The sequence below is a fragment of the Chiloscyllium plagiosum genome, unplaced genomic scaffold, assembly GCF_037043375.1.
Source record: "Chiloscyllium plagiosum isolate Xiang-an unplaced genomic scaffold, Cpla_swu_hap1 HiC_scaffold_10, whole genome shotgun sequence".
Classification (NCBI taxonomy): domain Eukaryota; kingdom Metazoa; phylum Chordata; class Chondrichthyes; order Orectolobiformes; family Hemiscylliidae; genus Chiloscyllium; species Chiloscyllium plagiosum.
Genome location: NW_028270148.1, coordinates 13,726,484 through 13,754,314, shown reverse-complemented (window position 1 = coordinate 13,754,314; position 27,831 = coordinate 13,726,484). Strand labels below are relative to the sequence as shown.

At 44.7% G+C, this 27,831-nt stretch overlaps 1 protein-coding gene across 1 annotated transcript in view; it reads left to right on the top strand.

The window, feature by feature from the left end:
• Positions 1-11,489: 11,489 nt before the first annotated feature.
• arfgef3 (ARFGEF family member 3) overlaps positions 11,490-27,831 on the top strand; it is a 150,304-nt gene continuing 133,962 nt past the window's right edge. Inside the window, exons 1-2 of the mRNA XM_043695353.2 lie at positions 11,490-11,917; positions 27,319-27,370. Of these exons, the coding sequence (XP_043551288.2) occupies positions 11,833-11,917; positions 27,319-27,370 (137 nt within the window). The 5' untranslated portion in view covers positions 11,490-11,832. The remainder of the gene's footprint in view (positions 11,918-27,318; positions 27,371-27,831) is intronic.

Below are 27,831 nucleotides of genomic sequence, written 5' to 3'. Positions count from 1 at the left end.
ATCCAACATGTTCCCTCCCTCAGTTCTGCTCTTTGAGAATTGTTTCTGGTTTGACATGATCATAGAATTCCTACAGTGCAGAAAGAAGCCATTTGGCCCTTTTCTCTCACAGTCACTGCAAAGATAAGAAAATGAAGCATTCTGCTCAGATTCTCTCTGTTCCATGTCATCTGAACATTTAACATCAGACTTGAACCTTTCATTATTATTTGTTCATCAGCTCTGGTGCATCCTGAGTTATGGATTTGTCAACGGGCTCAAGTGGCCTCTGCTGTTCATCAGTTGTCACATTACTTGTTTTTCTTTGCTGGTTCTACCTGCAAAGACAGCATGAAACAAATTCCTTAAGCAAATGTCCCTAATTTCAAGGGAGTCTTTTTCCAATGCTTAGTATGAATTTAGGGAGCCCTATGAAGCCTTCAGCTGACTTTCGTTTGGCTGCTTCCTCCTTGGCTGGCCATTCCTTGACTTTATATAGTTTAACTCCTTCTACCATTTGAACAAGATTGTAAACAAGCCATCCCTTCTTAATCAAGAGTGACAATTCTTATTTGCAAAGTATGTTAAGGTCTTCAACTATTTGGCATCCCAAATTGGAGAGTTATTTGTGGCATACTTTTAATCTTAAACTATGTTTCCTGAATCATGTGTAATTTCATCGCAGTCAGCTTTAGGCAGTGTTTTCCTAAGCATAGCTTACTAGTTGATAATACAATCACCCTAGTTTCTCACATGAAATTCATGAGATGATCATTAAGATAAATATCAACTTACCAAAATGTAAGGTCTAGATCACCTATTTCCTTTAGGACCACTTTATGTTTTTCTTCCATTTCAGACTGTTCAACCATGTTTAGGTAAATGTTTACTTTCTTGTCTTTCTCAAACTGTGTCCTGTTTCTATTCACTTTCTGAAAGTGACCTGTTCTATGACTGTTAAAGCATTTAATTTTAAAGCTTTTACCTGCACCTGAGAGGTTTCTTAACTCCATAGCTGTCACAAGGCTTTTTAGTGTCTCATTCTTGTCCTACTCATGGACTTGGTTTCTCTTTTGTGGTTTTGCACATTAACAATTGAATGGTGTCTGCTGATCTCCTATGTCAAGATTGACCTTTTCATTTTAGGATTGAATTGTCTTACTTCCAGACTTCTGATATGCTTACCATCTGAATAGCTTTTTCCAGAGTGAGATCTTCTTTGGACAGTAATGAATCTGACAAAGGTTCATCAAGTCTGTCTCTCATAAATTCTGACATGAAGCTTCTATAGTTCAATTTCTCAATGAACCTGTAGAAATAATTAATGAAATAATCTATGGATTCCCCGAATCGGAGCTCTTCTATTAAATCGTGTGCTGTCAAGAATTTTATTTGTTCTGAGGTCCAGGATATTTGTCAAAGCTTTAAGTACATTTACAATTGTATCGATTGTTTCTTTTGCCTATGATGAGTTATATCATCAGCTCTACTCCCAATTATGTATAGAAATGTATTTAATTGTTCAGCTTCTGATTTAATATCTAACTTGGAAGCTATTCTTTATTTCAGAAATTGTTTTCTTCAAGATGTCTAATCCTGTGTTCTATCTAGCCCATCTCTGAAATTTAGTCATCCAGAGACAATATTATTTCTGATGCCATGTTATTCCGATATGGTTATATAATATTCATGCTTAAAAATATTCTATTTCACAGTAATAACAGTCCTGCTGCTGTACCAGAGAGGTTAACTGGTAACTGCCTTCGCAAAAGGCCTAGCAAGTGTTGGACTCCAGCTCAATGTACCAGCTTACTTTCCCTTATATGTGAGCCCAGTCCTGCGTGTTCTTTTAATGAAGCAATAGGAGAAGATATTCAGTCTCAAATTCTTACTTTATTTTAGCAGTGAGTGGATAAAGTATACAGAGCTCTGGGTCGAGGTCTTCCCATCCCTGACAAACAGCAAAGTGTGTCAGTTCACGAAGTCCAACCCCTATCCTGCCCCTGACCCAGTCTTTTATACAGTACAAAATGTCATGTAATCACAGAACATTGTGCAAGCATTGAGGTGTGGTTGTCTTCTGATTGGCTGTTGACCTGACTCCATTCTCCGCCTTCTCGCGTTCCCGGATATCTGACCCCATGTGACCTCCTTCTGCAGGTGGTGGCGCGAAATACTTCTTGTGTTTTTTAAAACCACAGATTACACCATGTCCTGCATCTGCACTCACAGGGCGGCAACACCCCCGCTGTCTGCCTCGCACTCCCAACCGCCACCATGGCCGCCAGTACACACTGCTCTTTGTTAATTCCTATTGTCTGGTTACATCAGCATATCTTTACAAGTCAGATGTACTCAGTACTTTTCCACTGTCTGTTAGTTAATGGTTAAGCATAGCATTGTATTATAAGTAATTGAAACAAATATATCATTTAAATGCTTCTGAATGCTTCGTACTAAGGCATATATTTACAAGTCCCCCTTTTGGTCTCATGAAAATGAGACCAACCAAACAGGTTTATCCATTACATTCGCTCTCCGACGCGTCGTCTTCCCTTCCCGCCAGAGCCATTGTTTCCGTCTCCATCTGTGCCATCTGGTAGGGCGGGGGAGCTTCCCCTTCAATTGCTGTGATGATTACCCTGTTAAACAGAGATCTAATACAGGGGATACAACAACATCCACACAACACTAACGCAGTCATCATACCAACAAGGGACAGAAACAAAGACACAACCATTCCTTTCCATTTCCCAAACCATGAGTCGAAAATGCCTCCTAGAGGGTTGTCAATACCTGAATGTTCATGCATTTCTTCAGACAAGGTTTTTAGTCCTTCCAGGGCTCTAGTTACCGAGCCATCAGGTACTGTATTATTGGGGATGAACGTACAACATTGATCTCCGAACATAAAGCACACTCCCCCCTTTTCCGCTAACAACATATCTAAGGCCATTCTATTTTGTACTGTCATTAATGAGGTCACTGCTAATTGTTCAGAGAGTCCTGCCACCGCGTCTCTAGTTTTGTTGGCTAGCCTGAGTACATTGTAATGTATATAATTGATTTGGTTGACGTTTTTATTCGGCATGATTGGGAATAGAGCACTGATAATTGGGAGATTCTCAAATCCTGCTGCTACCTGGTCTACTAATTTATATTCATCAGGTACACCTCGGGGGACACCTATTGCATCTATGTAAGTGGTTGAGCTGGAAGTGATATCAAACAAATCCCTGCATTTTCGTACATGTGGATTGATTCCCTGTTGTCGTTCTCCTAATAGGAATAAGGGTAACCCTAGCCTGACCATTGCACAGGTTCCAGACCAATCTGGAGGTAAACTAACGTGCAGCGTCCTATCACCACCGTACCAGAACAGATCAGCTCTACCCCAAATCATTGTACTAGCATTCTGCCAGCCGTTTACATTAATCGTGTCCTTACACCATTCAACAGGCATGTCTCCCAAGATTATGTGAGAACTTCGAGTGAAACAAGTGTAATTGTCAGCCTTAGGGATAAACACTGGGGGCAATGTGGAATTCTTTACAGGTGGAAAAATAGCACTTAGGGTGGTACAATTAGGAGGGTCTGCCTGCATGGTGAGTGCCATCATGCAGTAAAATCCTGCTGGGTCTGTACTAGGGAACAATGGGGCTGGGGTAGTAAATAGGGTTGGCCTAGCCGAGGAACACGCAATGCAATTACTCATATTCATTGAGGTTGCGGTAGCTATCATCCAGTCCAGCCACATGTTCCTATCACTGTATCCGGTGGCTAGTCAAATAATGTCATCTCTCGTAATGTTGTTGCAATCTATCACCACAACTCCTGAACTTTGTTCTAACTCCACGCTTGTTGTGTTTTCGGTTTTTGGCTGGTGCATAGGAGGATCCACCAAGGTTACCTTCACTAGTCCCATGGTATCCTTTCCTGATTGATCTACACCTATTACAAAGTAAAAGCTTTTATCATCGATTTCGCACTGATTCCGTACTTCTTCGGGACCAGGGCTGATGTTGAATCCTGTCAGGATTAACAAGAGTGGATTTTTTATCTCTGAGGAATGATCGAGTTGCCCCCTAGTCAGGCTCACATGGTCTCGAGCCTTCCATCTATTATCTGAGGATGGCGACTTCTTGGGTGTCCATCTTACCCCAGTCCATGTAGTACATGATTCCACGTCGGGCACCATCTATAGTAATTGGTATGCACGCAAAGGTATACATCATACCCTCTCCAGCTCTCTGGATTGTGGCCACAGTTTATTGCTTTGCATAAGTCAAACTGATATGTTTTATCATGCTTTGGGTTATGTCTGATGTGTACCCGGCTCCCCACTTCCCTTAAACATTTGTCCGCCTCTTGTCCTGTTGATCTTTCGTTCCTGGGCCCTTCTCCCTCGCCTGTGTGTCTGCCTGTACCTTGCGGTTGGCTCCCATATTAACAGCGGCATAACAATTATACATGAAATAATAGCAAGAACTCCCAACCACAACCGCCTCGGATGATGTGGGTCCCCTGCAGAGATGAACATTATGGCCTTTACGCAATTAAAAGTTTAAAAACCCTTCTACTCTTTTTCTGTTCTCATTTGTTCTAGAGTTCTTGTCGGCGGTTCCGTGGCTGCACACTGGCTCCAATGGTCCCAGCTTTCTCCTTTCCCCTGCAGTCTGACCGCATGGGATGTCCTCTCCACCACCTTGTAAGGTCCTGTCCATCTTGGCTCCGACCACTCCATTTGATCACCTTCAGCAGGACCCAGTCTGTGGTAGGTGGCGCCTGGCTCTGTCGGTCCCCCTTTGCCGCTCCAACCTGTTTGGAGAAAGCTGTGAATGTTGATTTTATGAGATCCTGAGCCATGGGCACCCGCATGGGCCCCAGCTATGCCTGCCTCTTCGTAGGATATGTGGAACAATCCATCTTCCGCAACTACACTGGCCCCACCCCCCACCTTTTCCTCCGCTACATCGATGACTGTATCGGCACCGCCTCGTGCTCCCACGAGGAGGTGGAACAGTTCATCCACTTCACCAACACCTTCCACCCCGACCTCAAATTCACCTGGACAGTCTCAGATTCCTCCCTCCCCTTCCTCGACCTTTCTATTTCCATCTCAGGCGACCGAATCAACACGGACATCTACTACAAACCGACCGACTCCCACAGCTACCTGGACTACACCTCCTCCCATCCTGCCCCCTGCAAAAACGCCATCCCATTCTCCCAATTCCTTCGACTCTGCCGCATCTGCTCCCAGGAGGACCAGTTCCAAAAACGAACATCCCAGATGGCCTCCTTCTTCAAGGACCGCAATTTCCCCCCCGACGTGATCGACGATGCCCTCCACCGCATCTCTTCCACTTCCCGATCCTCCGCCCTTGAACCCCGCCCCTCCAACCGCCACCAGGACAGAACCCCACTGGTCCTCACCTACCACCCCACGAACCTCCATGTACAGCGCATCATCCGCCGTCATTTCCGCCACCTCCAAACGGACCCCACCACCAAGGATATATTTCCCTCCCCTCCCCTATCAGCATTCCGTAAAGACCACTCCCTCCGTGACTCCCTCGTCAGATCCACACCCCCCACCAACCCAACCTCCACTCCCGGCACCTTCCCCTGCAACCGCAGGAGGTGCAAGACTTGCGCCCACACCTCCCCTCTCACCTCCCTCCAAGGCCCCAAAGGAAACTTCCATATCAGCCACAGATTCACCTGTACCTCCACACATATCATCTATTGCATCCTCTGTACCCGATGTGGCCTCCTCTATATTGGGGAGACAGGCCGCCTACTTGCGGAGCGTTTCAGAGAACACCTCTGGGACACCCGGACCAACCAACCCAACCACCCTGTAGCTCAACATTTCAATTCCCCCTCCCACTCCACCAAGGATATGCAGGTCTTTGGACTCCTCCATCGTCAGACCACAGCGAAACGACGGTTGGAGGAAGAACGCCTCATCTTCCGGCTAGGAACCCTCCAACCACAAGGGATGAACTCGGATTTCACCAGTTTCCTCATTTCCCCTCCCCCCAGCCTGTCTCAGTCAAATCCATCAAATTCAGCACCGCCTCCCTAACCTGCAATCTTCTTCCTGACCTCTCCGCCCCCACCCCAATCTGTCCTATCACCCTCACCTTGACCTTTTTCCACCTATCACATTTCCGACGCCCGTCCCCCAAGTCCCTCCTCCCTATCTTTTATCTTAACCTGCTGGACAAACTTTCCTCATTCCTGAAGAAGGGCTAATGCCCGAAACGTCGATTCTCCTGTTCCCTAGATGCTGCCTGACCTGCTGCGCTTCTCCAGCAACACATTTCCATCTCTGATCTCCAGCATCTGCAGACCTCATTTTCTCTTTATGAGATCCTGCTCAATGGTCTTAAAACCTCCTCACGCTTGGCCGCGGCTCTTCTTACGTACCTTGTTGCTTTTATGGGGACTCTAACCCCATGGGACTTTAAACCCGTACGTATTATATCAATACTTTATCCACTTATTATTACTAGGACACTTGCAGTATAATGACAACAATCAATTTGGTATCTCCAATCGCAGAACTTCGATATAAACAGGCGTCTGCTCATCTTTTTTATGCGGCGCCGCTTGTTGTTGTCATTAGACGTCAGTTGTCCGTTGTTTCTATTTTTCTCTCTTTTCCGTCACTTCTCCGTCTTCATCACGTCGGGGTCATCAAATTGTTGGACTCCAGCTCAATGTACCAGCTTACTTTCCGTTATGTGTGAGTCCAGTCCTGCGTGTTCTTTAAATGAAGCAATAGGAGAAGATATTCAGTCTCAAACTCTTAGTTTATTTTAGCAGTGAGTGGATAAAGTATACAGAGCTCTGGGTCGAGGTCTTCCCATCCCTGACAAACAGCAAAGTGTGTCAGTTCACGAAGTCCAACCCCTATCCTGCCCCTGACCCAGTCTTTTATACAGTACAAAATGTCATGTAATCACAGAACATTGTGCAAGCATTGAGGTGTGGTTGTCTTCTGATTGGCTGTTGACCTGACTCCATTCTCCGCCTTCTCGCGTTCCCGGATATCTGAGCCCATGTGACCTCCTTCTGCAGGTGGTGGCGCGAAATACTTCTTGTGTTTTTTGAAACCACACCATGTCCTGCATCTGCACTCACAGGGCGGCAACACCCCCGCTGTCTGCCTCGCACTCCCAACCGCCACCATGGCCATCAGTACACACTGCTCTTTGTTAAAAGTCATTCCTATTGTCTGGTTACATCAGCATATCTTTACAAGTCAGATGTACTCAGTACTTTTCCACTGTCTGTTCGTCCCCACAAGGGTTACAAAACCCACTGTGTTAGTTAATGGTTAAGCATAGCATTGTATTATAAGTAACTGAAACAAATATATCATTTAAATGCTTCTGAATGCTTCGTACTAAGGTATATATTTACACAATCTTCGGCCTAGGAAAGAGCGCCTCATCTTCCGCCTAAGAACCCTCCAACCACAAGGGATGAACTCAGATTTCTCCAGTTTCCTCATTTTCCTTCCCCCCCCACCTTGTCTCAGTCAAATCCCTCGAACTCAGCACCACCTTCCCAACCTGCAATCTTCTTCCTGACCTCTCAGCCCCCACCCCCTCTCCGGCCTATCACCCTCACCTTGACCTCCTTCCACCTATCGCATTTCTAACGCCCCTCCCCCAAGTCCCTCCTCCCTACCTTTTATCTTAGCCTGCTGGACACACTTTCCTCATTCCTGAAGAAGGGCTTATGTCCGAAACGTTGATTCTTCTGTTCCTTGGATGCTGCCTGACCTGCTGTGCTTTTCCAGCAACACATTTTCAGCTCTGATCTCCAGTCCTCGCTTTCTCCTCATATATTTACATAAGCCATTCAGCTCAAGGACAATTCGGGGCACCAGTGACACACACAACCCAGGAAAGAATGAAGAAAAAAAAAATTAATACTTAGATTACTTCATTTTTTGTAAAGTGCTTTTGGAAAGACCTGAATGATGGTCTATAAATGCAAATACATTCCTTTTTAAAACAATAAGAATTTTCTGGTATTAACTGCTGAAAGGAGATCAATGTATTTTGTGATGTATTTGGATTCAATGCAAATCTATAAAAAGAAGGACCTTCACTGCCATATAATATAAACAGATAAGCAACTCTCTGCATCCCGTAACTTAATTAAGGTTCTGTGCAGTTTTCCAACTATAAACCTGGCACTCTCTCTCACACACACATACTGTACACGGCTGACGTCTCTGATTCCTGACGACGGCGGAATGACGGTGCAGAAACCAGGAAGTATTGACGGCATCTGCAAGGTGAGAACAAAAACCAGATGGGGATCTTCTGGAATCGGATTTCACCCTCTGCCACGTAACAGGGTGGCCAAAGTGGGGTCATTATGAATCCCCCTGGATGCAGTCAGTAAAACGAGCCTGGGGGGGTGGGGGTTCTGTATAAACGAAGCAACTCGTTTGCATTTGTACCACTCTGACCTTGTACAAACACTGAGCATGTTATTAACTTCAATCAAAAACATTTTTTTCTTCTTCCTGTTGCTTGGGAGGAAGCAATTGTGAGTCATTTCCAACGTGATGCTGGACACAAGGGATATGGGTTACAGCAAAATTTTTGACAATCTCTTTGTAAACAATAAGGAAAATATTTTTCAAACACTTAAAATAAAAAATATCAGGGCATTGCTCCTTTCATAACATTTGGAGTCAAAAGGGTCTAAATGATAGCCAGTGTTTTTAAGTTATTTTTGTTCTCAATGTATCAGGAGGGAAACAATAGCCGAGTGGTATTATTCTGGGAATCTGAGTTCAAATATGGCAAAGAGTGGAATTTGAATACAATAACATCTGGAATTAAAGGTGATGATATTCATGAATCAATGGTGGGGGTGGGGGAAGGAAACCCAACTGGTTCACTAATGTCCTTTAAGGAAGGAATTCTGCCGACGTGTGATTGCAGACCCAAGTGGATGGACAATAAATGCTAGGTTTTTACTTGAAATTGTTCCACCCTTTATTAAAAAAAATAATTATTGACTTGTGGGCCTTCCTTGCCAAGGTGCTTATTGCTAATTCCCTATTTACCATGGAAGTGACTTATTAAATTCATTCACAGGATGTGTGTGTCACTGGTTGGGCATTTATTGACCTTCCCTAATTTCCCAGGAGGGATTGCTGTGGGTCTGGAGTCACATGTAGGCCAGATGAGGTAAGGACATCAGATTTCCTTTACTAAAGGGCATTAATGAAATAGATGGGGTTTCCCCCGGCAATTAATGAACTAATGATCACCATTAAGCTCTTAATTCCAGATATTTATTGAATTCAGCCATGATAGGATTCAAGCCCAGATCCACAGAACTTGGGTCTCTGGGATTAATAGGTCTGGTGATAGTCCAGAGTGAGACAGTGGTTCAGTGTCAGCACTGCTGCCTCACAGTGCTGGGAATGTGGGTTGATTCTAGCCTTGGGCGACTGTCCATATGGAGTATGCATGTTCTCCCTGTGGTCTGTCTGGGTTTCCTTCAGATGCTCTGGTTTCCTCCCACAGTGCAAAGGTGTGCAGTTAGGTGGATTGGCCATGCTAACTTGCCCCATAGTGACTAGGGATGTGCAAGTTAGGTGAGTTAGCTGTGGTAAATGTGAAATTATAGAGATAGAGTGGGTGCTGGGTCTGGGTGGGATGCTATTCAGAGAGGTGGTGCAGAACTCAGTGGGTTGAATGGCTTCTTTCCACACTAGAGATTCGATGATATACTACTAAGCCATCACCTCTCTTCCCGGGTGGTAAGAGGTGAATCACACTGATGTTGGATTGGAAGAGCATGTTGATTCAGACTAGCAATCAGGATAATAGTTCTACCCAATGGCTATTAGTGAGCCACAATCTAGTACCTCCATGGCCACTTTTATTGATACCAGGATCTACTTCCAGATATTTTAAAAGCAATATGAATTCCCCACACTGCCAGGAGGGATTTCATAGTGCGTAGTCTGGATTATAATATGTTAGAGCCGCACTCTCTGGATCAACAATAATGTTTCACTTTTCCTGACTGATGGGTGTGTGAAAATGTACAGGGAAAGGCTATACCTGTGTGAGCCCTTTGGAGGCTGAGGTCAATAGTTTCCTTCTTCGACACATGATTGATTTTGATGGAAAGCATTTGTTGAGGGCACAATGGTTTCTCAGAGGACGGGTAACTGCAGTAGTCGTCATCACCACCTAGTCAAGGGGCAATGAGGGATTGGTAACAAATGCTGATCCAGCATGCAATGCCCACAAAAAACTTTTCAAAAAAATGTTTCTTTCAAGATCTGGACACAGAATGTTGCAGATAAATTACATTTACTTCATAGTTTTAAGTCAAATTTGGAGTTTGAAAAAAGGAAGTTGGGATTATTGGATTACTGCTTTTCCACTGAGATAACATTGAGACAACATTACATCTACTGTGAGAGACAGGGCTACGTTATAGGAATGGATAAAGACTCCAGGGTCTTGGAGAGATCCCAGAGGTTGGGTTTGAGAAGATAACTCTTTCAAAAGAGCCAGCATTGAATCAATGGGCTGAATAGTCTCTACCAACACTGTAAACATAAACTGAAATATCAGAAAAAAGTCTCTGCTTTGACAAGTCATGTGTTTCAATTCAGTGTTTTACACCAATTATTGCAATAATGCCAATTTATTGGCTACATTGGCTGCTTTGCTCTGACTCTGCTGTAACTTCAACTCTCCAAACTCCAGATGTTGAAGCCATTCTGATGCAGATGTTTTCACTCAAGACTGATCCAGATATTTTATCTGGGACCATCTGGGCTACAGATGTTTCAGCTTTGATTAAGCTCCAGATGTTTCACCATGGAATCTCTGAGCACCAGATGTCCTAACTCTGATTCTGCTCTAGATGTTTCCCACGGACTGTCTGAGCTCCAGATTTATAACCCTGACTCGGTAACAGATGTTTCAGATTTGACTCCACTCCAGGTGTTTTGTTACAGCCTGAGCTCCAGATATTTTTGCTACTGCTCCAGCTGTTTGCTGTGGACTCTCCAAACGCCAGATGTTTTAACCCTGACTCTGTAGCAGATGGTTTTATTCTTGAGCCTCTTGCAGGATCCTCCTCTAAGATCCAGATTGTTTAGCTCTGATGCTGCAGCTTTGCATTGGCACTTTACTCCAGATATTTTAGCTGTAACTGTTGCAGGTTTTTTTTTATACATCTGTGATTCTACACCAGACATTTTTTTCTAACTCCTGACTCTGCTCCAGCTGTTTCAGCTCTGGATCTGCTACAACCGCTTGACCCTGCTTTAGATATTTCATTTCTGAATCTATTGCAGCTATTTATTATTTAAGCACGCCTTCCCTCCGTGCCATAATCTCTCTCTCCCTGGAGCCCCTTGTGTGTTCCAGTTCCAGAGTTTCCCAACGATGTCAGGGATTACAGTGTGAGCTCCGGTGATGGAGAGTGGGCAGTGCCTGTGCTGAGCTCTAGAGAAATTGGCGAGGGGGGGGGGAATCTGGGGATGAGATACCCATGTCTGGAGGACCGTGCATCAATGTAGTGACATCGTTGCGGGGAAGCGTGTCTTAGACAGTGCCCCAGTCCCGTCTGCATCTTCCCATTACATTTATTTATATATTTCCACCCCCCCCTCCTCACAAACAGGGAGACGTGTCCCTAGGTTTGGAGGGTTAGCTCTGCCTGGTTTCCTTAGCCACCACCTCTCAATGACTCGCAGGTAATATCGTAACTTGATTTATCTCCCCCTTTCCAATCGAGCCATTTATCCTGGCGAGTTCCTCCCCCTAGTCTGGTGCCGAAACCATGGATGAAATTTTGAAGAGGATTTCGAAGGAAGCGACGGGGAACAAGTACAAGGCTATAAGAGATGCCTGCACTTTAGCATGTGGTAAGGACCGACCGACCTCCCTCTCTCCTTCCTTCTCCCCTGCCATTCCCGGACAATCTTGGGTTGTAACTTCCAGCTTTCCCTTTGTATATTCACGAAGTGTTTTCAGATGGAAAGGGGAAGGCTGGAGGTTTGGTGGGTTTTTTTTTCCTCTCTCACGGGGCACTCCATAACCGTGTTTACGTTCAGGGATGATGTGACTGTGCCTGGTTTTGTATGTGCGTGGGTTTTGGTGACAGAATCATGCAGCGCAGAGGGCGGCCATTCACTCCCTTGTTGCCCGTGCTAGCTCTCTGAACGAGAAATCCCATTAGTCTCACTTTGCCCAAAGCCCTGAATATTTTTCAAGTATGTTTTTGAACTTTGGTGTTGAATTTTTCCTCCATACGTTTTCAGGCAACGCATCCTAGGAAAAGACCTATAGCCCCATATCCCACTGCCTCCTACCCACAATTGTCTTAAGTGTATATCTTTCAGTTTAGGGCTCTTGTGGTAGTGACCCTATCTCTAGGCCAGAAGGGGCGTGTCTTAACATTTCTGAACAGGTTGATTCAAATAACAGTGATATAAAATAGCAGTTATCAACTTTGTGGCATTGGGAACTACCATTTACACCATACAAATGCCAGACAATAATCATCTCCAACAAGAGTGACGTTCAGGGCCCACTATCATGTTGAGAAATCCTCCCACCGTCAGCATCCAGGGGTTCTTATTGACCAGAAATTACACTGTGTCATTATGTTAGAAGTTGGGAATCCTGCGGCAAGTCTCCTGTCTCACTGCTGTCTATCCACTTTTTAAAAAATATGTGGCCTGTAGGCATCACTAAATGGACCAGCATTTATTGTACAGCATAGTTGCAGTGGAGAAAGTGGTAGTGAGCTACCTTTTTGAACACTTCTGTCCTTGAAGTGTGGGGATACCCACAATGCTGTTAGGGAGGGAGTCCAGGATTTTGACCTCGCGACAGTGAAAGAATATTGACTAGAATTGTTTGAGAAGGCAACAAGCAGGATATGTGAAGAGGAAGCAGTGATTGTAATATATTAGCATTTTCAGAAGGTGTCACACATTAGACTACTTAATAAGATAAGAACCCATGGTGTTGAAGGTAGTATGGATAGAGGATTGGCCGACTAATAGAAGACTGAGAGCTGGGATAAGGGAACATTTTCAGGATGGCAACTTGTAATTACAGGTGTGCCACAGGGATCAGGACTGAGACCTCAATTATTGATATATATATATCAATGTCTTGGATAAGAAAAGTGAATGTACTTTTGCCAAGTTTATAGATGACACAGAAATAGGTGGGAAGGCAAATGGTGAGGATGGCACAAAGATACCACAGAGGGATAGCAACAGGTTAAGTGAATGGATAAAAAATTGACATATTTTCCCACCAATTATATTCTATATGAGGAGAATGGAGAAAGACTGCAGAAAGCCATGTAACGGAGGGATCTGTCCATGATCATAGAAAGCCAGCATCCAAGTTCTTTGGGTAATAGGAAATAGAGTATAAGGAGGGTGAGCTTTTCAAAATTATACAAGACACTAGTCAGACCATAGCTGGAATCCTTTGAACAGTTTCGAGTCCCTTTTATCAAAGGAAAGATATACTGACATTGGAGGTAGTTCAGAGAAGCTTTTCTAGGCTAATACCAGGCCTATCTTCTGAGGAGAGGTTGTGTAAATAGGGACTGTGAATTTAGAAGGATAAGAGATGACCTCATTGAAATATGTAAGAATCTTAGGGAGCTTGACAGGGTAGATGTAGAAGGTTGTTTCCCCTGATGGCAGAGTTCTAAGGCCACAGGGTATTGTTGCAGAATGTGGGGTCTCACATTTTAAGACAAAGATGAGGAAGAATTTCTTTTCTCAGAGCATAGTGAACCTATGGAATTATTTATTGCTGGGTCATTAAGTGTGTTCAAAGCTGAGATAGATTTTTAAGGGGATTTCGGGAAAAAAAGAGGAAGGTGGAGTTGAGGATTGTCAGATCAACCATGATGTTGTTGAATGATGGATCAGATTGGATGGGCTGAATGGCCTGTTTCTATTCCTGTGTCTTATGGTCTTAAGTCAGGAAAGTGTGTGGCTTGGAGGGTATCTTGCAAGTGATGGTGCTTTTGTGTTTCTGCTGCCCAGTACTTAATACTCTTTGCTTAGATGAATGAGCACAGCTCCAACAACACTCAAAAAGCTTGACACTGCCTAGAATTAAGCAGCCTGCCTGCTTGGTGCCCATCACTCTCTGTCGACAGTCTGTCCTTTTACCACTGAAACACAAGTGGCAGCAGTGTGTACCATCTGCCATGCACTGCAGCAACTCACCAATACTCCTTTACCAGCATCTTCCACACCCAGGTGCAGGTTGAATAGCTGCATAAATGAAAAGCATGTCATTGTTACAGGTGTGTGAGAGCCCAGGTCAATGGTTTTTGTTTAAAATATTCTTTGACAGGTGTGGGGATTAATGACAAGAGATAGGCATTTATTGCCCATTCCAAATTGCCCTTGAGAGCTAGTGGCAAGCTGTCATCATGAACCACTGCTGCCCATCTTGTGATCTTTCTGTAGCAGTTTGCTACAAACGAGTGGCTTAGCCACTTCAGAGGACAATGAGAGTTAGCCACATTGTTGCAGGTCTGGAAGCACATGTAGGTCAGACAGGGTAAAGATGGCAGATTTCCTTCTGCAAAGGGACAGAAATCTAGAACTAGGTGGCTGATCTGATTTGAAAACATGTGGAGAAGGGAATAGTCATAGTGAACTGGTGCCAGGATCAGTCGTGGTATGTCTGGTCTGTAGAGAGGTACCCTCTGGAAAGTGGGTACACAAGGATGTTGAGGCCAAAGGAGAATGTGCACCTCTCAGTCAAATTGCCCATCAGCACTCGCTGTTGGTGTTCGGATGTGAAAGATGCGACTCTTGGGGACCATGAGGCAACTAACACTTCTGAGGGAATTGACTCATCATGAATCAAGAGAGGAGGAGAGAAATAGATGTGATAACATTCAGTGAAAGGCAGTAATAAATCTGAACAAGGAGATTGAGTCCCAGTGTTGGTATCTCATATCTCTTGTTGCTGATAAGCTACATGCAATAGCCTAGTGGTATTATCGCAGGGCTGTTAATCCAGATAATGTTCTGGGGTCCTATGTTCAAATCTTGCCATAGTAGAATTTGAATACAATGAAAATCTAGAATTAAGAGGCCAATCATGACCACAAAACCATCATTGATTGTTGGGGAAAAACCCATTTGGTTCACTAATGTCATTTGGGGAAGGAAATCTACTGGTCTGGCCTGAATGTGACTCCAGACCCACAGCAATGTGGTTGAGTATTAACTGCCCACTGGTCTGGCCAGTGACGCCCTCATTCTGTGAATGATTAAAACAAAATGTCTGCACCAGAGGTTTACTTCGGGCTGGATGTTCCCTGTTGTGAAAATTCTTAAGCAAAATGCTCACAGCCCTTGTAGCAATAACACTGATTGGAATGAGTCAACTTTTCTGTTTTAGCATCACCTAGACACAGTGTGCTCCCTCAGGCCCTCGTCTCAATTATTAGCTTGCCAGTAAGCCAGGCAAAGGCATTTGTAAATTGTTTCAAAAGCAATAATATGTGTGTGAAGCGGTTTTAATGTTTACTTATAGGTTGCAGTGTAACCGGAAGGTACAGCTTCTCTGCCATCAACATTGTTACAATTTCTTTCCCTCGTTGGGTTTCCTTTCTTAAGTAAAATGCTGCCTGTTCCCAAGGCTTGCCATTCCTCCTGGAAAACAGGAAGGCTTGTAGATTCTGGCTTCCATTATAGACTCTGTGCTCCCTGGCAGCATGAATTGATTTATTCTGTCACCACAAATCAGTAGGTCCAATGACGAGGAAGAGCAAGCACCTCATATGCAGGAAATTGAATCGTGGCCCTCACTCCTCTATCCAACGTTTGGCACACTTATCTCCTTCTTCTCAATTTTTAGATTGATAATTCTCCTGCAAAATGCCTTGCCGGCTTTCTAATTTAAAAGCACTAACATAAATGGAGCTGAGAATCTGAGCACTCAGTGAAGTACTGTCACTTACGATGCACGGTTAATGTTCTCTGTTCACCAGATTGACTTCAGGGTTCGGGAGAAAGTGAGGACTACAGATGCTGGAGATGAGAGTTGAGAGTGTGTTGCTGGGAAAGCACTTTCCCAGCAACACACTGTTGACTTAAGGGTTCAGTTTGCTTTGCTTGGTCTATACACTCAAGCTGTGAACCATAGACTGCTGGCTCCCACTAACCATTTCCCACAAGTAACCAGCAGCCAGGATCTAACTTTGACCCTATCTACTGATTTAAACATGTGTGTCTGTGCCTCTCCAGGAAATGCACTTTATCAACTTGGAAATATCCAGGCAATGCTAGAGAAGAGAAAAATGTCATTTGGATCATTGGATATTACGCAGCTAACCCAGTCAGTTGGAATCTCTACAGTGTGGAAGCAGGCCATTCAGCCCACTAGTCCACACCTAGCTCCCTAACCTTCCTCCGTAACCCTGCATTTCCCTTGGCCAATCCAATCCAAATAACCTGCACATCTTTGGATCATGGGAGGAAATTTGAGCACCCAGAGGAAAACCATGCAGACACTGGGAGAGTGTGCAAAGTCCACACGGTCACCTGTGGTTGGAATCGAACTCAAGTCCCTGGTGCTGTGAGGTAGCAGTGCTGATGATCGAGCCACTGTAAGCCCATTATTTAGATGGATTGGAGAAGCTGGGGATGCTCTCATTGGAGAGGATTAAGGGGAGATTTGACAGAGCAGTTCAATATCATAAAGGGTCCGAACAGAGGAGATGGGGTCAAAATGTTCCCAGAGAGAGTTACAGGACTCACTAGTGCAGAGGGATCTGCAGGATCAGGTGAAAAAATTGCAATGCAGGTACTGCAAGTGGAATGTTGTTATTTATTGTAAGGTTAAAATCAACTAGGAGAAAGTGAGGACTGCACATGGTGGAGATCAGTGCTGAAAAATGTGTTGCTGGAAAAACGCAGCAGGTCAGGCAGCATCCAAGGAGCAGGAGAATCGACATTTCGGGCATAAGCTCCTGAGGAAGGGCTTAGTTGTTGCTGCGCTTTTCCAGCAACACATTTTTCAGCATTTATTGTAAGGTGAATAGAATATGAATGTAAGAATGCTTTGGTACAATTGTATGGAGCATTGGCTAGACCATGCCCAGACTTGAGTATACAGCTTTGGTCTCCTTATTTATGAAGGGACAGACTTGCATTGGAAATAATTCAGAAGAAATTGATTGATTCCTGGAATGATAGGTAGTTTTATAAGGAAATGTTGAACTGGTGGGGCCTGTGTCCATTGGAGTGTGGAAGAGTGAGCAGTGATGTGCCAAGTGCCAGACAGTGGGGCTAGTGTAGTTAGGTTGGCATAGACTCGATGGGCTGAAGGACCTGTACATCTTCAAGAATATCTTACTGATCCTGATCTAACCTGGTGTCCCAAGTGCTGCCTGAGCTCCCTCAAGCCTGTGCTGCCACTGTCCCTCCCTGGAAGATTACTCTGTACATTTGGCACCTTTTTACATGGATTACTGCTACCTTGGAGGGAAATTTCAAGCTAATTAAAGGGGCAGTGTGTGTGGGAGGACAGCAGTGGCCCAAGGAGGGTGCTGAACCCTATCCTATAAGGGCAGAAGCCAGTGAACCCAGGTCAGCCCGTGCTGCCCATGTCATGAGAATGAATTTTAAACGAATCAAATTTTGGGAGAAAGTGATTATGTTTGTCAGTAATGAGATGTAAGGACCTCCTGTCTTTGCTCAGGGGTTTATCTCTCAGGAAGAAAGCAATGCACAGCTTACCATCTCTAATTTCCTCCCAACATGTTGTCAGAAATGAGTGTGTCTGTGGTGGAGGGTGGGTGGAGGCTTGGCCCAGAGAATTGCAGATTCCTTCTGCCAGGAAGGCAGGGTTACAGGAATAGGGTGGGTTGGGTGGGATGCTCTGCAGAGGGTTAGTGTGGTCCTGATGGGCCGAATGGCTTGCTTCCACACTGCAGGGATTCTGTGATGCTATGAATGGGATTGGGAGTGGGGAAGCGTGGTAAAAGGAGTTGGAATCAGGGAGACAGCAAACTAGAAATGCAATGGCACATTTCTCTGGGGGTGAAGTAAAATAAAGGGCCTCCTGGGGACAATGCAGATGTTAGTGAGTCATCCCCTGCTACTGAGGATACGTCAGCTCAGACACTAATCGAAATGGAGCTGCTGGGTTCTCAGCAACAGGCTGTGTCTCCTGCTCCATCACCATAGAAACCAGGTATTACCAACCCTGCACTTGTAGAACCACAGGCTATGAAATCACCTCTTACATAACCCAGAGACAACACCGTTCCATGAGTAGTCGAGAGTTTCATGATTTTAAAAAATTGACACTATTCGAAATATTATTTTTAAATTTCCTCATCGACGTATTTGCCAACATCGACATGCATTTATAAAGCGCCTCTGACATCATAAATGTCTCACAGTAAGGCTTTGGAGGCATATAAAATAAAATTTCGTAGACTCAAAGCCACATCAGGCGACAGTCAGTCAAATGAAAGCTTAGTCAACATGGTAGCTATTAAGGAGTGTCTTACAGGAAAGGGAGGGTAAGAGGTGAAGATTTTTACTGAGGGAATTCCAGAGCTGAAGGCCTAGGTAGCTGTGGGCATGATTCTTAATGATAGAGCAATTAACATTGGGGATGCCTAAGCAACTAGAGTTAAAGGTATATGCATTTTTAAAATTTGCTCACATAATGTGAGCGTTATTTATTTTCTAGCATTTCTTGCCCATTCTTAATTGCCCTTGGATTACCTACAGTGTGGAAACAGGCCCTTCGGCCCAACAAGTCCACACTGACCCTCCGAAGAGCAACCCACCCTGACCCATTCTCCTACATTTACCCCTTCACCAAAAACTATGGACTTCAGTAAGGCGTTCGACAAGGTTCCCCATCGGAGACTGATTAGCAAGGTTAGATCTCATGCAATACAGGGAGAACTAGCCATTTGGATACAGAATTGGCTCAAAGGTAGAAGACAGAGGGTGGTGTGGAGGGTTGTTTTTCAGACTGGAGGCCTGTGACCAGTGGAGTGCCACAAGGATCGGTGCTGGGCCCTCTACTTTTTGTCATTTACATAAATGATTTGGATGCGAGCATAAGAGGTACAGTTAGTAAGTTTGCAGATGACACCAAAATTGGAGGTGTAGTGGACAGCGAAGAGGGTTACCTCAGATTACAACAGGATCTGGACCAGATGGGCCAATGGGCTGAGAAGTGGCAGATGGAATTTAATTCAAATAAATGCGAGGTGCTGCATTTTGGGAAAGCAAATCTTAGCAGGACTTATACACTTAATGGTAATGTCCTAGGGAGTGTTGCTGAACAAAGGGACCTTGGAGTGCAGGTTCATAGCTCCTTGAAAGTGGAGTCACAGGTAGATAGGATAGTGAGGAAGGCGTTTGGTATGCTTTCCTTTATTGGTCAGAGTATTGAGTACAGGAGTTGGGAGGTCATGTTGCGGCTATACAGGACATTGGTTAGGCCACTGTTGGAATATTGTGTGCAATTCTGGTCACCTTCCTATTGGAAAGATGTTGTGAAACTTGAAAGGGTTCAGAAAAGATTTACAAGGATGTTGCCAGGGTTGGAGGATCTGAGCTACAGGGAGAGGCTGAACAGGCTGGGGCTGTTTTCCCTGGAGCATCGGAGGCTGAGGGGTGACCTTATAGAGGTTTACAAAATTATGAGGGGCATGGATAGGATAAATAGGCAAAGTCTTTTCCCTGGGGTCGGAAAGTCCTGAACTAGAGGGCATAGGTTTAGGGTGAGAGGGGAAAGATATAAAAGAGACCTAAGGGGTAACATTTTCACGCAGAGGGTGGTACGTTTATGGAATGAGCTGCCAGAGGATGTGGTGGAGGCTGGTTCAATTGCAACATTTAAGAGGCATTTGGATGGGTATATGAATAGGAAGGGTTTGGAGGGATATGGGCCGGGTGCTGGAAGGTGGGACTAGATTGTGTTGGGATATCTGGTCGGCATGCACTGAAGAGTCTGTTTTCATGCTGTACATCTCTATGACTCCGACTACGGGCAATTTAGCATGGCCAATTCACTTAACCTGCACATCTTTAGACTGTGGGAGGAAACCGGAGCACCCAGAGGAAACTCACGTAGACACGGGGAGAATGTGTAAACTCCACACAGATAGTCTGCCTGCTAAACGCTGTGCCACTGTGCCACCCAAGTGGTGGCCTATCTACTTGCACAGCTACAGGTATATCCACGATGCAGTTTTTTAATAGAATCCCTACAGTGTAGAAACAGGCCTTTTGGCCCAACAAGTCCACACTGTCCCTCTAAAGAGTAACACACCCAGATCCATTCCCCTATCCTATTATCTTGTGTTGACTATGAGCAATTTAGCATGGCCAATTCACCTAACATGCACATCTTTGGGTTGTGAGAGGAAACTGGAGCACCCGCACAAAACCCACGCAGAAGTGGGGGGAATGTGCAAACTCCACACAGACAGTCACCCAAGGCTGGAATTGAATCTGGGTCCCGTGAGGCAGCAGTGCTAACCACTGAGCCACCATGCCACCCAAATCAGGATGGCTTGTGGCTTAGAGGTGAGTTTTCCCATGAATCTGCTACCCTTGTCCTTCCAGATGCCAAGAGTTATGCATTTGGAAGGTGCTGTCTGAAGAAACTTGGCAATTTGCTGTAAGGTGTCTTCGAGATGGTGCAACTGTGAAGGAGAGAGTGAGTGTTGAAGGTGGTGGATGAGGTACCAGTCAAGTAGAGTGCTTTGTGTCAAGCTTCTTGAGTGTTATTGGGGCTGCACCCAGCCAGCAAGTATTCCATCACATGCCTGACCTGTGCCTTGTAAATGATAGGCAGGCTTTGGGGAGTCTGGAGGTGACTTACCTGCCACTGGATTCTTAGTCTTTGACCTGCTTTTGTGGCTACAGCGTTTGTATGGCTTGTCCAATAGAGTACCTGATAACCCCAGAAATGTGGATAGTGCAGGGGATTCAGTGATGGTAGTGCCATTGAATGTCAAAGGTGGTAGTCGGACACGCTCTTGTTGGACATATCCACTGCCATTTATATCACATGGATGTTACTTGCTAATTGTCTGCTCAAACTGTGGATGGCACGGTGGCTCAGTGGTCAGCACTGCTGCCTCACAGCACCATGGTCCCAGGTGTGATTCCAACCTCGGGCGACTGTCTGTGTGGAGTTTGCACATTCTCCCCATGTCTGCCTGAGTTTCCTCTGGGTGCTCCGGTTTCCTCCCACAGTCCAAAGATTTGCAAGTCAGGTAAATTGGCCATGCTAAATTGCCCATAGTGTCAGGTGCAATAGTCGGAGGGGAAATGGGTCTGGGTGGGTTACTCTTTGGAGGGTCGTTGTGGACCGGTTGGACCGTAGGGCCTGTTTCCACACTGTAGGGAATCTAATCTTTAAAAACAAACCTGGGTATTGCACAGGTCAAATTGCATAAGGACATGGGCTGCTTCTGTATCAGAGGAGTTGCAAATCCCTGTCTAATTTATATTTGCCCTATGTCCCTACACACTGGAGATCTTGGACTGTACTGACTGCTGTACGGGATGAATTAATCCTAGAGGTCTGCAGCAAGGAAACAGGCCCTTCAGCCTAGCTTTCCCATGCCATTCCATTTTCACAACTTAAACTAGTCCCATTTGCCTATGTTTGATCCACATCCCTCCATACCTATCCCATCCATGTACCTGTCTAAATATTTCTTAAATAACGAAATTGTGCTGTCTTCCACCACTGCCTCTAGCAGCCTATTCCAGACACTCCTCACCCTCTGTGTGAAAACAAATGCCTTTCTGGACTCTTTTGTGTCTCTCCCATCTCACCTTAAACCTATGCCCCCTAGTTTTATATGCCCCTACTGTTGGCTATCAACATTATCTATGTCCCTCATGATTTTGACTTCTATAAGGTCACCCCTCAGTCTCCTATGCTCCAGGGAAAAACGTCTCAGCCTATCCAACCACTCCCTACAACTCAAACCCTTCAGTCCAGATAAGGTTCTAGTAAATCTTTTCTACACTCTTTCTAGTTTAATAATATCCTTTTGATAGTAGGGTGACCAGAATTGCACACACTTGTGACCTCACCAACATCTTGTACAGCTGCAACAAGATGTCCCAACTCCTATACTTGATGTTATGATCTTTAGATTGGGGCATTATTTAGCATGGGCAGTTGATGGTGGTAATGTTTTAATCTAGTAATCCAATGGTAATGTTCTAGGGGTATGGGTTCAAATCTTGCCATGGCAGCTGGTAGAACTTGAATTGAATTAATAACTCTGGAGTTGAGAGCTTGTCTCAGTGATGGTGAGCCTATCGTCATTTCCACCACCTCCAAACAGACCCTACCACCAAGGATATATTTCCCTCCCCTCTCCTATCAGCATTCCGTAAAGACCACTCCCTCCGTGACTCCCTCATCAGATCCACACCCCCCACCAACCCAACCTCCACTCCCGGCACCTTCCCCTGCAACCGCAGGAGGTGCAAGACTTGCGCCCACACCTCCCCCCTCACCTCCCTCCAAGGCCCCAAAGGAAACTTCCATATCCGCCACAGATTCACCTGCACCTCCACACACATCATCTACTGCATCCTCTGCACCCGATGTGGCCTCCTCTATATTGGGGAGACAGGCCGGCTACTTGCGGAGCGTTTCAGAGAACACCTCTGGGACACCCGGACCAACCAACCCAACCACCCTGTGACTCAACATTTCAATTCCCCCTCCCACTCCACCAAGGATATGCAGGTCTTTGGACTCCTCCATCGCCAGACCACAACAAAACGACGGTTGGAGGAAGAGCGCCTCATCTTCCGACTAGGAACCCTCCAACCACAAGGGATGAACTCGGATTTCACCAGTTTCCTCATTTCCCCTCCCCCCACCTTGTCTCAGTCAAATCCATCGAATTCAGCACCGCCTTCCTAACCTGCAATCTTCTTCCCGACCTCTCCGCCCCCACCCCAGTCTGACCTATCGCCCTCACCTTGACCTCTTTCCACCTATCACATTTCCGACGCCCCTCCCCCAAGTCCCTCCTCCCTACCTTTTATCTTAGCCTGCTGGACAAACTTTCCTCATTCCTGAAGAAGGGCTTATGCCCGAAACGTCGATTCTCCTGTTCCCTGGATGCTGCCTGACCTGCTGCGCTTTTCCAGCAGCACATTTTCAGCTCTGATCTCCAGCATCTGCAGACCTCACTTTCTCCTCCAGCATGAAACTATTATTGACTAATAAATAAAATCCATCTGGTTCATGAAATGACCTTTAGGCAAGGAAATCTACCATCTTTACCCAGCCTGGCCTACATGTGACTGCAGACCCATAGTGATACTGTCTACCTAGCAAACCCCTGTGAGTATCCGCAGCCTTTAGTGGGAGGGAATTTTTCTACTCTCAGTGAAGACTTGTTTCCTGATGTCCCTCAGAGGTGGAGCAGCTTGAGTTTGAAGGTGAGGGTGTGCTGGCCATTGTAAAGTGCACCAAAGTGCCAACAGAGTATCTGAGGCCTCACTTCAGATGAGGTCCCTTTGAATGTGATTGTCCCTTTAGAGGAAACAGTCTATCCTACAGGTCAAATCTTCTTGACATTAGAAGCAAACCTTGATTAAAACTCCTCTCAATTTTCCAGATAGAGAACACAAGTCAGGTTTGTGTGGCCTTCCCTTATAATTTAACCCGTGATGCTTCAGATCATACTGTTGGCACTTTGTTGCACCTTACAGAGGCCAGCACATCCTTTGTGAGGTGTGCAGTGCAAAGTTGGTTGCAGACAGGGATCTGACCAAGGCTGTATGCCACTGAGGTATCTTTTCTTTGATTGTGTAGACTGCTGCCATTCTAAACTTTGCTCAGTACACTCCCTTTCAGACTCAGCTGCAGAATACAGAGTTGAAAAGTGTGATGCTGGAATAACACAGCAGCATCTGAGGAGCAGGGGAGTCGACATTTTGGGCATAAGCCCTTCATCTGCTCCTCAGATGCTTCCTAACCTGCTTTGTTTTTGACTCTGATTTTCCACAACTTTTGACTCTGATTTTCCAGCATCTGCAGTCCTCACTTCCTCGCAGTTACAGAATACTGAGCACCATTAGACTTTTGATAGGACTTCTCAAACTTAAAATTTAATGTTGATCTCACTGTCTGTGCATCTTCTCTGCAGCTGTAACATTGTGTTTTTTGCTCTGTTCTGTTACCTTAATGCACTTTGTATGGTATGATCTGCCTTTACTGCAAGCAAAACAAAACTTTATTTAGGTAACTGTGACAATAATTGCCCTGGCCTCACAAACAGTGGTACCCCCCAAATATATAACAACTGATGGAAAGCCACTGGAAGGTTGAACAGTCTCTGCCACACTTCACTTACCAACTCCACACCAACCAGTTCAGCCCATCTACCTTCTATCTCAGGTTCAGTACACAGCACACTTCCTGGGTCATATCTACCAGCACACATCCTTTGGATCGAGGAAATGGGACAAAGGGAAGTGACTACAGAGTACAATTTGGCAAAGTGTGAAATTGTCCATTTTGGCAGGAAATGCGAAATGATGAGCGATTGCAGAAGTTGGAGATGCAGAGGGATCGGTGTGTCCTCGTGGATGAATTGCGGAGGGTTAGTGTGCTGTTACAACAAGTAGGAAAGCTAATTCCATGTTCTCATTTTTTGCGAGGGGAATTGAACACACAAGTAGGAAGGTTATGCTTCAATTATACAAGGCATAGGGACACCATATCTGGAATACTGTGTACAGTATTGATCTCCTTAATAAAGGAAGAATATAATTGCACTGGAAACAGTTCAGAGAATGTTTATTAAATGAGTATTTGGAATAAGAAGTTGTCTTGTAAGGAAGTGTTGGACAGGGTAGGCATATATCCACTGGAATTTGGAAGAGTAAATGGTAACTTAATTGAAATATATAAGACCCTAAGGAGTTTTGACAGAGTGGATGTGGAGAGGATGTTTCCTCTTGTAGGAGAATCAAAAACTAGGGGTCACTGTTTAAAAATAAGGGTATCATCCAGTTAGGCAAAGATGAGGAGAAATGTTTCACCAGATTATTGTGATTATACACAACACAGAAACAGACCCTTCGGTCTAACTCATCCATGCAGACAAGACATCCCAATCTGACCTAGTCCCATTTGCCAACGTGTCCCATATCCCACTAAACCTTTCCTATTCATATACCCATTAGATGGCTTTTAAATGTTGTAATTGTACCAGCCTCTACCATTTTCTCTGGCAGCTCATTCCATACACGCACCACCATCTGCGGGAAAAAGCTACCCCTCAGGTCCCTTTTAAATCTTGCCCCTGTCACCTTAAACCTCTAGTTTTGGACTTCCTTCCCCTAGGAAAAAGACCTTGGCTATTCATCCTATCTGTGCCCCTGATGATTTTATAAACCTCTATCAGGTCACCCCTCAGCTTCTGATGCTCTAGGGAAAAAAGCTGCAGTCTATTCAACCTCTTCCTATAGCTCAAGCCCTCCACTCTCTGCAAAATCCTTGTAAATCTTTTATGCACCCTTTCAAGTTCATCAACATCCTTTCTATGATGTTCCAACTCCTATACTTCTGGAACAATCTTTCTTGAAAGCTAGGAGAAGCAGCGTGTTTGAATTTATTAATAGAAAGCTGGATTGATTCTAGACAAGAAAAGGACTATAAGGTTATCAGGAATAGGTTTGAATGCAGAGTAAGACAGTGGCCCTTGTACTGGCATGGTAGCTCAGTGGTTAGCACTGCTGCCTCACAGCTCCAGGGACCTGGGTTTGATTCCACCGTTGGACAACTGTGTGTGGAGTTTGCATGTTCTCATTGTGTCTATGTGGGTTTTATTCAGGTGTGCTGGTTTCCTCCCACAGATGTGCCGGTTAGGTGAATTAGCCGCACTAAATAGTGTTCAGGGATATGTAGGTTAGGTGAATTAGTCAGGAGTAAATATAGGGTAGGGGCATGTGTCTGGATGGGTTAGTCTTCGGAGGGTCAATGTGGGCTTGATGGGCTGAAGGGCCACACTGCAGGGATTCTAATCTATTAAAAGCTCAAGGGGCAAGTGTTGTTTGCCTGCTTCTAATTTTTAAGTTCGTAAACTAGAACTCATTCAGTATTTTTTTTTCATATTTTTACTTTTATGTCAGTAATGCCATGTCTAAGACAAACTTTTAACTTAAAATGTGTCAAATGAAGTTTTTTTTAGGCTATTTAATCCTGAGATATTCTGACAGCACATTTAAAATAATTTATTAGCTTAGCTTCAGAACATGAATAGTTGCAATCATAAATGGATCTTCCATTGTGATGGTACTATCCTTATCTCTGAGCTGGGAGGTCCAGGTTCAAGTGCCACTTCCCCCGGAGGTGAGTTATAGCATAATTGAGCAGTTTTGTTAAAAATAACTAAAACTTATTTTTGGAATGAAATGTTTTGTCGATGATCATGCCCTTGAACTGAGTGGCTTGCTTGGCATTTCAGGACTGAGTTTAGAGCCAACCGCGTTGCTGTGGGTCTGGAGTCACTTGTAGGCCAGGTTGGGTGGAGTCAGCAGATTTTCCAGTCTAGAGGATATTAGATGGGTCTTCCTGACATTTAGTGAATGCATCATGGTTGTGATAGCTAGCTATCAATTCCAGCTTTTATGAATGGAATGAAAATCCCACTAGTTGTCATTCGAATCCATGCCCCAGAACACTAGCCTGGCCTCCTTGATTACTAATCTAAACAACATTACCACTTTGATTTGATTTGATTTATGTTTGTCACATGTACCTAGGTACAGTGAAAGGTTTTGGTTTGCGTGAAGTACAGGCAATTCATAACATACAAAGGTCCTGATTGAACAGAGCAAGGACTAACAGACTTAGAATTGAGGTTTCAAAGAGCAGAACGATTTAGGAAATGTCAGAATAAGTTCTGCTACAGAGGTCTCAGCGTTGTCCTGTGCCAGTGTCATCTTTCTCACCTGCCACCGCCTAACCATCTGAGGCCAGGATTGGAGTCATGCAGCCACCTTGAAAGGTTGCAGGACTGGCGGAGGTCATGGAGATCGGGAGGAGTTAGGTCCTGGTGAATTTTAAAATCGAGGCTTTGGTGAACAAGGTGGATGAGACTTCATTTCTCTGGCATTTGTGGGTTCCGCTCCTTGTGCCAACTTGAGGGAGCAGGAGAACTGAATGCTGGGCACTGGGTGCAAGGAATATACTCCAGATTCCAAAATTAATTCGAATTTCTCACTCATTTTTTTTTCAGAGACACTGAAATCTGAAAACAATGCTGCCAAGCTGCCGACTTATCAATTGAGGTAAGCCTGTCAGTTTTATTAATGTCTAAAGCACATACACCTGCACAGGACTTAATGGGTGTGGGATGGATGTTTCCTCTTGTGGAATGATCTAGAACTAGGAGTCATAGTTTAAAAATAAGGAGACGCTCATTTAAGGCAAAGCAAGAATTTTGTTTTGTCTCAGAGGGTTGAGTGTCTTTAGAATTCGCCTCCTCTGGATACAGTGGATGCAGATTCTTTAAATATTTTAAAGGTGGAGGCAGATGGATTCTTGATGACTAAGGGGATGAAAGATGATCGGGGGATATGCAGGAATGCAGAGGTGGGATTAAAAACAGATCAGCCATGATTTTATTGAATGTTGCAGGAGGCTTGAAGGGCTGAATGACTTACTCTCGTTTGTAAGTTTGCACGTGTACATGAAGGCAGTCTCTGGTTTCAGAGATACTCCGGGGATCCATTATCCAAAGAATGTCCTT